This window comes from Psammomys obesus, unplaced genomic scaffold, assembly GCF_907164565.1.
Source record: "Psammomys obesus unplaced genomic scaffold, mPsaObe1.curated_primary_1811, whole genome shotgun sequence".
Taxonomy (NCBI): Eukaryota; Metazoa; Chordata; class Mammalia; order Rodentia; family Muridae; genus Psammomys; species Psammomys obesus.
In genome coordinates, this window is record NW_026596120.1 from 5,911,560 (window position 1) to 5,924,264 (window position 12,705).

Sequence of the window (12,705 nt, forward strand, 5' to 3'; positions counted from 1 at the left end):
GTGTGTGTGTGTGTGTGTGTGTGTGTGTGTGTGTGTGTGTGTGTGTGTCTTAAGATGGAAACCTGGAGCTACTGCTAGATAAACACTTTACACTATTTACATCATCAGCACCTTAAATCATAGGATTTTTTTAGTAGTCTACATGAATATAAAATTTGTTTATTTCTTTAAAAGTATTTTTATTCTAAATATAGTCAGCTGATAATCCAGCAATTATTTAAACTGATTGTTTAAATAATAATCAATGTTAAAAATTCTTAAATTCAATGTATAAAATTATCTCATTTACAACTAACATTATCAATGACTATCTTCCTACTGAGAAAACCAATAAAAATATAAAAGAAATATCTTTAACTAGATCAATCAATAAGAAATGACTACTAGAGGGGTGTGGCACATGCCCTAGTAATCCCAGCACTAGGGAGGCAGAGGCAGCATATCTCTGAGTTCCAGGCCAGCCTGGCCTACAAAGCAGATTAGGAGAGCCAAGGCTACACAGAGAAACCCTGTCTCAAAAAACAAACAATACAAAACAAAAAGTTTAAAAATGACTCATATAAAGTAACATTTGGTTATATTTCCATATCTCTTTTCTGTGTGTATTTTAAGGAATTGTAAAGGATTTATTTTATGTGTACGAGTGTTTTACCTGAGTATATGTCAGGGAACCATGTCCATGCAGTACCCACAGAGGCCAGATGAGGGTGATGGATCCCTAGAACTGGAGTGGTACGTGGTTGTGAGATACCATGTGGATGCTGGGAACTGAGCCCAGGTCCTCCGTAATAACAATTGCTTTGAATCACTGAGCCATGCCTCCAGTCTCTTCCCTATATATATTTTAAACCTCTTGTCAATTATATGTATACTTCACTATCCTCATTTGGTCTAACTTAATATCTTTTATTCCTAAAACTTAATTTAAAATATTATCTTTAGCTGGGTGTGGTGGCTCACACTTGAACAGCAGGAGCAGGAGGTTCAGGAGTTCAAGGTCATCCTCTGTTATACAGGGAGTTCAGGCTGTCTGGAATACATTAAAGCTTGTCTCAAAAAAATCTTAAGTCATTTAAATTACTGTTCGTTATTCCCAAGTTTATACACACAATTATTTATAGCTCCTATGTGGTCTTTCAGGTTTTTTTGTTTTCTTTTTTCTTTTCCCTCCGATAACAGGAATGAAATCAAGGGCTCTACCACTGACTACATTTAGGACATTTAGGATATGTCAGTATTTCCCATTGCTACACATAAAATATAAATCAATGATTTGTCCATTTCCTCCTCAGACCTCAAGACAAAGCACTAGGTTAAAGAATACAAAAATCCTTCTTATGTATGATACACCTTGCAAAATATCTTCTAAAACACTCTGTCCTACAGTAGTATACAGCCCCAGGCTCTTTAAAAAAAAAGGTTGTTACTAAGAAAATTCAGTATCTTATACTTTTTTGTTTGTTTGTTTCAAGACAGGGTTTTTGTGTAGGCCTGGCTGTCCTGGAACTCACTCTGTAGACCAGGCTGGCCTTGAACTCGTGAGATCCACTTGCCTCTGTCTCCCTAGTGCTGGGATTAAAGGCATGCTCCACCACCTCCCAGCCCAGTATCTTATACTTGATTAGCAATTAAGGTTTAAAATTTTATATTTTACTTTCTGAAAATTTCAAGAATTTTTTCTAATAGATTTTGGTGTTTTCCATTAATTTCTTCTTCTTTTATGATTACATTATTATTATTATTATTATTATTATTATTATTATTATTACTATTAATTTAGACAGAGTCTCACTGTGTGGCTCTAGCTGGCTCTTGCTGTGTAGACCAGGCTGACCTCAAACTCACAGCAGTCCTCCTGCCTCTGCCTCCCAATTTCTGACAGTGTATGCCACCAAGCCAAACCCAGCTCTCCTGTTTTAATCTGAGATGCTTAGCGGAAGCCTGTTTCCCAGGCATCCATAGCTTTCTGCATCTGTCCAGCTTCTGAAACTGAGACAGAACTTCTGTAACAATCAGACTGTGTACTATAATCCTTACTCACTGCTCTTAAGCAAAAACAATTCTTCTACACCAGTCAGCTAAATGTGTCTCTACATTCTCTTCCATTTTTACAGTTTTTCACTTGCATTTCTTAAATCTACCTAGAAACTAATCTGTATTTTTCAACAGTGCCTGAAGAATATCTCAAATTAAAAACACTGGTTGACACTGGCAAAATATGGAAATATTCACTAATTTTAAACCAGTATTGATTATTATTTTCTTTACTTCCTTCAAAGTAGTATTTTACAAAATGAAAATATCAGTATTTTTAAAAATGAAATAAACTGGGAAGGGGGGAGAAAAGATGGCAACGGGGTAGGAGATCCACTTTGGCTTAAAAATCCAAATGAACAAATATTTAAGAGTACTGACTACTATAGTTGGTCTTGATGATCGTTTTGGTCGATGGTTAAGTAGTATATCAACAGCTCCCACTACTTCAGAGTCGATTGCCACCAAAAGTGCATCTGCGGACTTCAAAAAAATAAAAGTTAAAAATGAAAATGGAAGAGAAAAATGTAAACTATTTTTACTAATTCATGGTTATTTTAAAATTTTCAACTGTATTATATACAGTAATACTGGATTTTAAAAAATGTATATTGTACAAATAGTACATATGCTTGCAAAAGACAGTAGTACTTGTATGTACCACAACATAAATACTTCTGTTCTGGTATCAATGCACAGCCTGGCAAAACAGTGACTATCTCATAGAAGGGATTTTATATGGAACAGTGCTGATCCATGCAATGTTTAAAGCCAAAAAACAAAAACAAAGCAAAAACAAAAAACCTTCAAGATATTTTCTCTTGAATCATGAATCCCAAAAAACCTTAAGGTTCCAAATTTATTAAAGAAATTACTAGTAACTTTTTAGCAAAGGAATATGTTGGGTATAACATCAAGAGTGCAGTTCTGAGAAGAGGAAAATATACAAATATAAAAAACATACGAAAGGGTAAACCCTCTGTTCTCATCTTTAAGACATACATGTTTTATACATGTATAGTTTGATGCTGGTACCAGCACTCTTGTCAAATATAAATCACAAAGAATCCAGTTACCAACGTTGGTAGAGGCAGGAAGGAGTTCACAGCTCCAGTCCCAACCTGCTGTGTAGATCTACTTCTGACCAGAGGCATATGTAAACAGACTGAGGACACTGGGCTCTGTGCTTCTCTATAACAAAGCCTACATGCTATCGGCAACCATGACACCAAGTTTTGGTTTTTATGATTTTAGGAAAAAACATAATAGCAGAAGGAAAATGAAATGATGGTTTAATCTAAGAAAATGCCAACAACTATTTTCAAGTTGTGCACTTTTAACTGATAGAACCTTTACTATTTTTATATTTTTATATCAGTCAATATTCTTGCTCCCAGGAATGAAAGTATAGCAAGTCTGTAATATTCTTTGTAGGTCCATAGAATCAAGCTTTACTCTCCTTATTAGAATGTCAAAAATAAGACTAAAGATGCAAGCTTTAGTAGAATGTTGAAAATTAGTATTCTATAACCCAAAAAGGGGGCTGGCATTCTCATTAAACTTTTAGAAACCACCTATGTTTTCCTGTAGGAAAAGCTTCCTTGCTAGAGGGAAATTTAATCCCTTGAAATTTTTAGAGTTCATTAAATATGGCCCTAAAAAAGTGCAAACACTTTTTCTTTCTTTTTTAGCTTCATAATGCTTCCATTTAATCTTGTTCAATCTCTTCTCTTTAAGTTGGTTAAAGCAAACAAAGTTTTAAAAACAAGAACCTAGTATCAATTACTGGATATTTTATTTACAGTTTTAATTTTAACAAATAAAGCTAACTATAGTAATGCCACTATTCTCAAATACCAGGCAACTTCAATAACCTGAAATATGGTCATGAATTTACTTACAACTTAAAACAACAACAACACCTTAAAAAATACAGAACATCCCAGGTCACAGAGTAACACCTGGGCATTGTTTGCTGGAGGAGACAGGCCCAAGCACCTCAACTGAGGAGTGTCTGTAAGTGAAGGCAGTGGTTTTCCCAAGCAGTCCCCAGACCTTTACTGAATAAAAGACAGCTAGAATAAAACCAGTGAAAACAGGGAAAAGAAAACAACAACAACAACAACAACAAAACTAAAAGTTGACCATGAAAAGAATAAAATACCAGTATAGCAAAACCACTGTGGGAGCACAGCAGTCTGTGAACTTCAATGCAAGGACAAATTGCTAATAATTTTGGACCTCATAAAGCAAAGTAAAATTATTACATTCTCAAGAATTCCAATTAATGACAGGAAAGTTAAATTATATTCAGACACACAACTCATAAAGGATAAAGATGTATGTTAACATTCAACGCTTAAAAGGATAAGCTTCAGCTATACAAAGTATTTGCATTAAAAAAATCATGTAACTAAAGAGTGGCCATTGGCGTATTCTATACAAACAGTATGTTATTTGATAAATAAATGATAGGTCTGAAAGAAAATATTTGAATTTTTAAAAAAGAAATTTATTTGAAACAGTCTTGAAGCCAGGCTGGCCTCAAACTTGGCAGCCTCTTGCCTCCAAAGTGTTGGGGTTACAAGTGTGGGCCACCACACCCAGGTTAAAGTATTCTTAAGTATTTGCAAGCATACAAACTATCCTTACTCATTTCCCCCAACTTCTCAGTAACCTGAGCATTTACACTCAAACATATTCAACACATACTTACTATGTATTTGAAGTTGCTACCTTCCTTCTCACCTCAGAACTTGTCTAAAAAAAAATGCTGCTGTGGAGCAAGTCAGTAAGCCATACTCCTCCATGGCCCTACATTAGCTCCTGCCTCCAGGTTCCTGCTATGGGAGTCTGCTCTCATTGCTTTTGATGATGAACTGTTTGTTATATGGAATTTTGAGTGAAATAAACCCTTTTCTCCCCCCCCCCAAAAAATGCTGCTGTGTTGCTGTTCTCAGTGCAAGAGGCTACTTATTTCCTTTCTAAGCCTAATTTCTGTCTTACAGTATGTATTAACGCTCTGAAATATTCTATACAAATTTGGTCCTTCGTCTACATGAATATTATTCTCATATCCCACAACTTTAAATTTTTCCTTTTTGTTAATTTAACTTGAACTTATCTTTCCATTGTCACTAAATATTTTCTGCTTTATTTCACTCTGTTAATATTCTCAAAGTAATGTACATTCTGTTCCTAAATCTATCAATATCATACTTTGAAAATCCAGTGGCTTTTTCTCTCTCTTCTTTGTACCTTTATTTCTAAGAAAAAAAAAATTAAATTAAGTTAAAATTTCCCTTTTGGCTTTCATGCCACCATTCTAACTGACCCAAAATTGTTACTACTTCATTTGATCTTTTAAAATGCAACTCTTTCCTTCCAGTGCCCTTTGTTAAATGTAAATGTTCCCTAAGAAGGAACCTGTGATGTTCTTTGCTCTGTGACTCCAGCCACTCTCAAGATACAAAGGGCCATAGTTCTGCTTATGCACCCGAGGGAGCTTTGGGAGTTGTCAGACAGCCCCAAATAAGCAGAGCCGAAGCCCGGAAATGGTCATTCTTTACAGCAAGCCTACCTGCCTTCTGAGACTGCTAGTTTTCTCTCCTTTCTCCCCTAGTTGATTAAACCCTTGGACTCCTTAGTTCCCTTCATGACCTTGACTATCACTCTCACAGCCTGTCCCTTGGTTCAGATCTTAATATTCACACCTGAATTACTACAGCCCTCCCTTCCTATCTTCCCAGTCTTGCCTAAACTTGATTACCATGTTCATCTATCTACAATACCATGATACACATATCACACCTATCAAAGTGCCTTGAATGACACCTCGCAATAAAACACAAATCTCACTCTCCCATTCACAGCCTTTTCCACCAGTTTTGTTTTAGTTGTTTTCCCTGAGAATTTCCATTGTATTACAAACGCAGTATTTTATTTTAAAGACTGTAGAAACACATCCTGCATATCTGCATGTGTTCCTCCCTGAATCCCTGTTTCTTAACCATCTCTCAGTTCTTTAGAGTAGACTGAGGACCAGGAAGAACTTGGGCTCCCGGGCCAGAACCTAGGTGCGGATTCCAAGCCTGCCATTTACAGAGTAAGTCTGGACAGGTACCTCACCTACTTGAAGGTCAGGAAGTCAGGCCCACTGGCACAAAGCAGCACAAAGTTAGCAATGTTAATGTTTCCTTTTCACTTTTAAATTTTAGTTTATGTGTATGGGTCTTTTGTCTGCATGTAAGTCTGTGTACCACAAGTCTTTCTTGTGCCCTCAAAAGCCAGAAAGGTGTTTCATGATCTGGAACTAGAGTTACAGAGAGATGGCTGTGAGTCACCATGTGGGTAGGAATTGAACCAAGGTCCTATGCAAGAGCAACAGGTGCTCCTAATCACTGAACCATCTCTTTGGCCCAATGTTTCTATTTCAAGGCTAAGCTCAATAGACAAACTTCCAGTGGCATCTTTCTTAAGACTTTAAAAAAATACATTTTTAGGCCAGGTGATGGTGGCGCATGCCTTTAATCCCAGCACTGGGGAGTCAGATCTCTGTGAGTTTGAGGCCACTCTGTCTACAGAGGGAGTTCCAGGACACCCAGGGCTACAAAGAAAAACTCTGTGTCAAAAACAAACCAACCAACCCAAACCACAAAAAAGAGAGCCATTTTAAATTATATGGACGGAGAGCAGTATAGGCATGTGAATGCGGGGGTCTCGGAGGCCCAAAGGCATCAGAGCCTTCCGACAGCTGGAGTCATGGACTACCTGATGTAGGCACTGAGAACAGGATAGAGCCTTCTGCAAGAGTGGCAAGGGCTTTTCTCCATCAAACCATATCTCCAACGCCAATACATTAAGAGAGAGACAGACAGACAGAGGAAAGAATCTCCTCTACTCCCTCAGTGGCAGGGATCAAATGCAGAGCCTCACACATGCTAGGCAGAAACCTAATTTTCTTGATTACTCCAACCCTCAATGGTCTCTCTCCCTTTTAATTGCTAATTCAACATTTATGTTGAATTGCAAAACATTTAAGTGTAATTAGGGCTTCTCAAAAGCAGCTCTATTGACATTTTGGATCAGATGTGGTTTGGGTGTTGTTGTAGCATCTTTCCTATGTATTCTAGGATGTTTGGTAAACATCTACAGCTTCTACCAACTAGATAATCTGCCCACCAACTGTGAAACTAAAAATACTGCCAAATATCCCTAGGTGCAGACAAAGTCATTTGTTTGAAAAGCACAGATATAACCCAAGATTAAGCAACAAGAAGCATTTTGTAACAACAAACTGTATACAATTCTCAAGCACTGTTACCACTCAGCACTTAGAAAATACAACCTCATATTTAAATTCCTTTGTTCTCCATATGCTTTAGCTGTCTAATTCATTTTAAGATCCACTGGTGAAGAAGTCTTACTTTCCTTATGCATTTCCACCATCACCTGGTCAAAGGTCTTACACATCTGTTGACTGACAGAATGAGACACAGGGAGCTTGGACAGAATAGAGAACTGGAAAGAGCACAGGGTTTGCAGTCAAAAGATTACATTAAAACCTTAGCTTTACTTTTACTGATTTTACAACTCTGGGTAATTCATTAAAGTCTGTGAGGCTCCCTTTTCTAGTCTATAAAATAAAGCATCTGGAGAGTCTGACTGCGATGTTCAAATGTGATTCAGAATGTGAAAGAACCATGCATATTGAAGAATTATTAGATATAAAAACCACATATGTAAACACACAATTATTATACCATAACATTTCTTATCCAAAGTAATCAACGACTTAATTTCTTTATAACCTTATTTTCTAGGTAACTGAAGCTTATGCTTTTAAGTGTTTAACTTTAAAATTTAAATAATCTTGATGGAAGTTCTCTGCTTTTAAAAGGTTTACATATATATACACACACATACATACATACATGCATGCATACATATATATGCTTTCATCTAAGGTGTTAGCTAGTGAATATAATTTAACTTCCCCTTGCTGATGCTAGCCCACTGTTAGAGCATAGCCATCAGGCAGACACACAGTAAAAAACGCCTCTAATTAAATGGTGTGAGTGGCCCCAAGCCTCATTTTGCTCAGCTACAGCGCTAACTCCCTTTTCACTGCTTTTCTTGGTTCTCTTCAGATCAGAAAACTAGAAACTTAAATTAAAATGAAATCTAAAATGAGAAAAAATGGACTTTAAGGAAGAAGTGCTCTACAACTAAATTTAACCTAGAAACATCATCAAAATTACTCTGGCAGCACAGAAGCCCTTTCATCTAGTTTCTTGTTGTAGTCTAGAGAGCTAAGTAACTAGGTACCCAATTCCGTTTTCTATATCATGTGTGTGCGTGTGCATATATACGTACATATACTTATATTCAGTCACCATACCACATTATAGTATGAATAACAGGGATGTACCTAACACCTCATATCATACCAAACAAGGATGCTGTTAGTGCTTCCTGATGTAGCTCCAAAAACTATGCCTCATCAAAGCTACGGGCCAGAGTTCCTGTGCTATGTTTATCATGAGTGAACCACAAAGGGAAAGGGAATGAGGCTATTATTAGATGTACATGCATGCCTGCTTTTCCACCTTAACTGATACGAAGACAAATGGAAAGTTCTAGCCTTTCCAGTTTAAAACAAATCATTCATCTTTAGATGAAAGCAAACACTAGATTTCAAACAAAGAGGGAAACATAATAAAGCTTAGGAGAAACAAAACTGAACTGTAGGTTGTTTTGTGAGGAACATTTTGTTCAAATGCCTATAAATAACACGGGTCACAGAAAAACCTGTCCCCTGGTTCTTCTAGAACACTTGCACTATTTTTAGGTATGTAATACAAATAATCCTATCAGTAATAAAAATAATGTCACCTTTAATAACCCAAGATAGTTTACTTTCGTTTGATGAAGGAAAAGGAAACAGGAAGAAAAATACAAATAAATTTAAAACATTGCAGTTCTAAATAGCTTGCTTGGGTTTGTTTTATAAACTTTTTAGTGGCTTAAAACCAAATAGAATGTGAAAGACAAAGGAAGAGAGAGAAAACAAAGCAAAGAAAAAGAAAGTAAGCTAGAAGGAAAGATGAAAGTATGACATCGCTAACATTTTTTAGAAGCTACTGGATAAAATCATCTAGCCTTGTACCTGACAACCGTAGTCCAAAAGCAGCTGCAGTATATCCAAGCTTTCGTTTTCAATAGTTATGGTAACAGCATTTCTCCCCAGCACATCTACGCAATTTATGTTCAAGTCACCTGAACTGTTCTCCTCCAAAATCTTTTTAACCATATAATAGTCACCTAAATAACAATATACAAACATAATTTAATATTTAGGACATTAAACAAGAATGACTATAAAGAAAATTTTTATCCTGCTGAGTTAAAAGATTAAAAATACCTAAACTCATTTTTGCTTTGCATGTGGACATGTGCACAGAAAATGTGAACATTTCCTGGAAAAAAAGTATATCTTGATAAAATGATACACATATAAGCAGTTAAATATAAAACAGAAGTAGAACAAGATAAATGTGTAGCTTTAATAGAAATTTCTAGTTTAAAATTCTTAACCTGATGTTATAAAGAGAAAACCATAGAAGATACATAAAATAGTTTAATAAATACCCCAAAATACAGACTGGCAGTGATTATAGAAAAAGAAAATGAAACTTAAAAGAAATTGGTTTTAGATCTCAGACACACACATCTACTCGTGCATCATATTGGTTAAAATGGAGAACAGGGGTGGAGAATATTAGAGGGGAAAAGCATACATTTAAAAAGCAATATGAACTTGACAGTATGTAGAATAAGGGTACCTAAAAGTTCTTGCTCCCCCCCCTCACACACACACACCATCTTGTTAAGGAAGGCGTGCTGTAGAGTATTAATAAACAGAGAACAGCCAGCTCACAAAACAGCAAGTTGGAGCTAGAATGACTGCTTGATCAGGAGCAGGCAGCTGTCTTCTATCTAACTGAAAGCCACCACAAAATTGTTATTACATGTGAGAAAAATGGGAATTACCATCACCAAAGGCCCATTATATTTGCCTGCTAATGAGATTGTGCAGGAAAAGGAGAAATAAACATCCAAAAAGATGTTCATTAGAGAAATAAAGAGGATATTTGTTTCATTTTACTTTTTAAACATAAATGAATAAATGGTTTTACATATACTTATTCTTTAGATATCTGTAAGTAAGAAATAGGAAAAGAATATTCAGGGTGGAAACTGGAAGAAGAAAAGAAATAATTTCATGGTACAGAGGGAAAACATTAAATTAGAGTAAATGAGTAAGAAAAACAATATTGCAACTAAGAGACAGATTTTGTGAAATTTTCAAACTTGCTATTATTTTTTAATGTCTGCTTACAGTCCCTGTCCATTTTTTAAAAAGCTGAATAATAGTTTGACAATACATCTCCTTAGGTCTCTCAAGAATAAAAAACTAGTCATGAAATAATTTTCCCGTAGCAGTAGTTAACATTCAGATTCCATTGATGAAGTTCTTGCCAAAAGTGGCCAAATAATCCAGTAAAATGATATCACCATTGCCTAAATAAATAATAATAACACTTAAAACTATTTCCCACGATGGGATTCCAAGCATTGGGATAGGAAAATGCTAGCTACAAAGCTCTGCTTTGCTAGCCTGGTGTACCCAGGTGAGGGTTATTCATTTTAATTCACCTTCTGGGAATTCATTAGGCTTTCTAAATCTAAGGCCATTGAGTTTCCTTAATTCTGCAATATTTTCAGCCATTGCTTCTTAAATGTTACCTCACTACTGAAGTTTGCAAGTCATTTAAAGTGATGAACCATAACGACTAGAACAGCTGTTAACTCTGAGGATGAATACATATGCGAAAAGAGCCAACAGCCCAGCTCAAAACGCCTGCTGTGCCAGAGGAGGCTTTCCTTCCACAGTGAAGCTGCTTGCAAGTCACATCTCTTGTCTTTGGAAAAGCAATGTAATTTGCTTATTTTTTTGATGATACAGTTTTAAATTTTGTTTTTACTTCTGTGTCCGTGGGAAGTTTGTGTGTGTGTTCCTGTCTGTGTGGGTGTGCCAATGTGGAGGCTAGAGATCCAGGTTCGGTGTCTTCCTTTACCACCCATCCTCCCTGCCCCGCCAGACAGATCTCTCTCTGAGCGCAGAGCTCACAGACTGGCTAGACTGGCTGTTACCAAGCTCCAGGAATCAGCTTGCTCAGGGTTACAGACTTACATCAACACACTCTGCTTTTTTACATGAAGGCTGGAGATCCGAACTCAGATTGCCAGGCTTGCACACAGGCACATCATCTGCCAAGCTACCTCCCTAGCACCTAGCTGTCTTTGTTCAACAAACACAAAAAAAGAGTTTTCAGTCTATTACATGGGTAGAGCACTAATTCAACAGCAAGTCATCTTGGCCCCATCTCTAACGTAGCTCCCTTACTCGCTTACCTGTCCCTTCAAACACAGCTAATCCTCACCCACACCACTGCCAACCTTCTGGAGAGTAAAACAGCCTCCTAACTGATCTGCCTACAGAAAAGGTTTTCTCTTCAACCAAGTCCTAAGCAAGCAAATGCTCCTTTCCCTTCCCCTCGAAGCCTCAGTCTTAGCTCATGAAGACTTGAACAAAACATTATCATACATTCTAACAGCTCTGGGTTGCATTACTAACACGATCCCCTGTAAATGCATGCCTGAGGAAAGTCATGGCTGCCAATGTGTCACTCTTGTTCATTTCAGCATACAAGATGGAGCCCTTTTCCTGGCCCTTGTGAAAGGACAGCCATCAACTCCCCTTACTGCTTTCTCATAAATCAACCATCCACTTCTTGTAAACTTTCTCCTGCTGTTTTATACTTTTTCACTTCCCTGACTCTACTGAACCCCCACTCAACACTCCTCTCTAACCCCGTAAACAACTAGCTGCCTCTGTACAGAATGAACTTGGATTCAGTTCACACTGGGCTCTCTTCTGCATTCTCACTCAGACAATGCTTTATACTTTAGCACAGGGGTCAAAACATCGTTCTGAAAAGGAGACAGACATTAAAATACACTAGGACATGATATCTCAGTCACAATTACTTAGACCCTTTTGCATCAAAGCAGACACAGCCATATGGAAATGAATGAGGATGTGTTTCAATAAAACTTCAAATTTCATAGAATTTTCATGTTATAAAATACTATCCCTTTAATTAGAAATATTTTTAAGTTTTGGAATATAAAATGCAAAAGGCAGTCTCAGCTCACAGGCTTTGCAAAAATAGTTGGATTTGGCTTGTGGATCAGTTAATCATCCATGGTCTGGCCCTAACTTTTCAGTCCACTCTGTAAAATTCAAAGCATATTAATCTTACGACTTGTGATTTTCTAACATGCTCAATGGACACACTTTTTATTTGTGTCTATTAAGTTCACTGGAAACTGGGCCAACAAATATAATAGTATGTAAAATACCAAAGTAACCCCATGGGTCCTCAGCCATAAATTTCCTCTGTCCCACTCTGCTATATCCTTGAGAGATACACGGTATAGGGAGGTGTTACAACATTAGTTAGGAAAGATGATTCTCTATTTCCTCACTAGCCTCTCATTGGACTTTCTAACATATGGTGATAAATTCCACCATTACTGACATGA

The 12,705-nt window shown here is 36.8% G+C and overlaps 1 protein-coding gene across 6 annotated transcripts in view; it reads right to left on the minus strand.

The window, feature by feature from the left end:
- The window catches only part of Trpc1 (transient receptor potential cation channel subfamily C member 1), a 44,811-nt gene that overhangs the window by 29,153 nt on the left and 2,953 nt on the right, over nt 1-12,705 (minus strand). For 2 of the 6 annotated variants that reach the window (XM_055629820.1, XM_055629819.1), the window contains exons 2-3: nt 9,203-9,357; nt 2,416-2,517 (exon numbers count right to left, since the gene is read on the minus strand). The exons of 1 other annotated variant lie outside the window; for it this stretch is intronic. In XM_055629820.1, coding sequence (XP_055485795.1) covers nt 2,416-2,517; nt 9,203-9,357 — 257 coding nt within the window. The remainder of the gene's footprint in view (nt 1-2,415; nt 2,518-9,202; nt 9,358-12,705) is intronic. 3 more of the 6 variants (XM_055629823.1, XM_055629821.1, XM_055629824.1) reach the window with 2 other exon arrangements.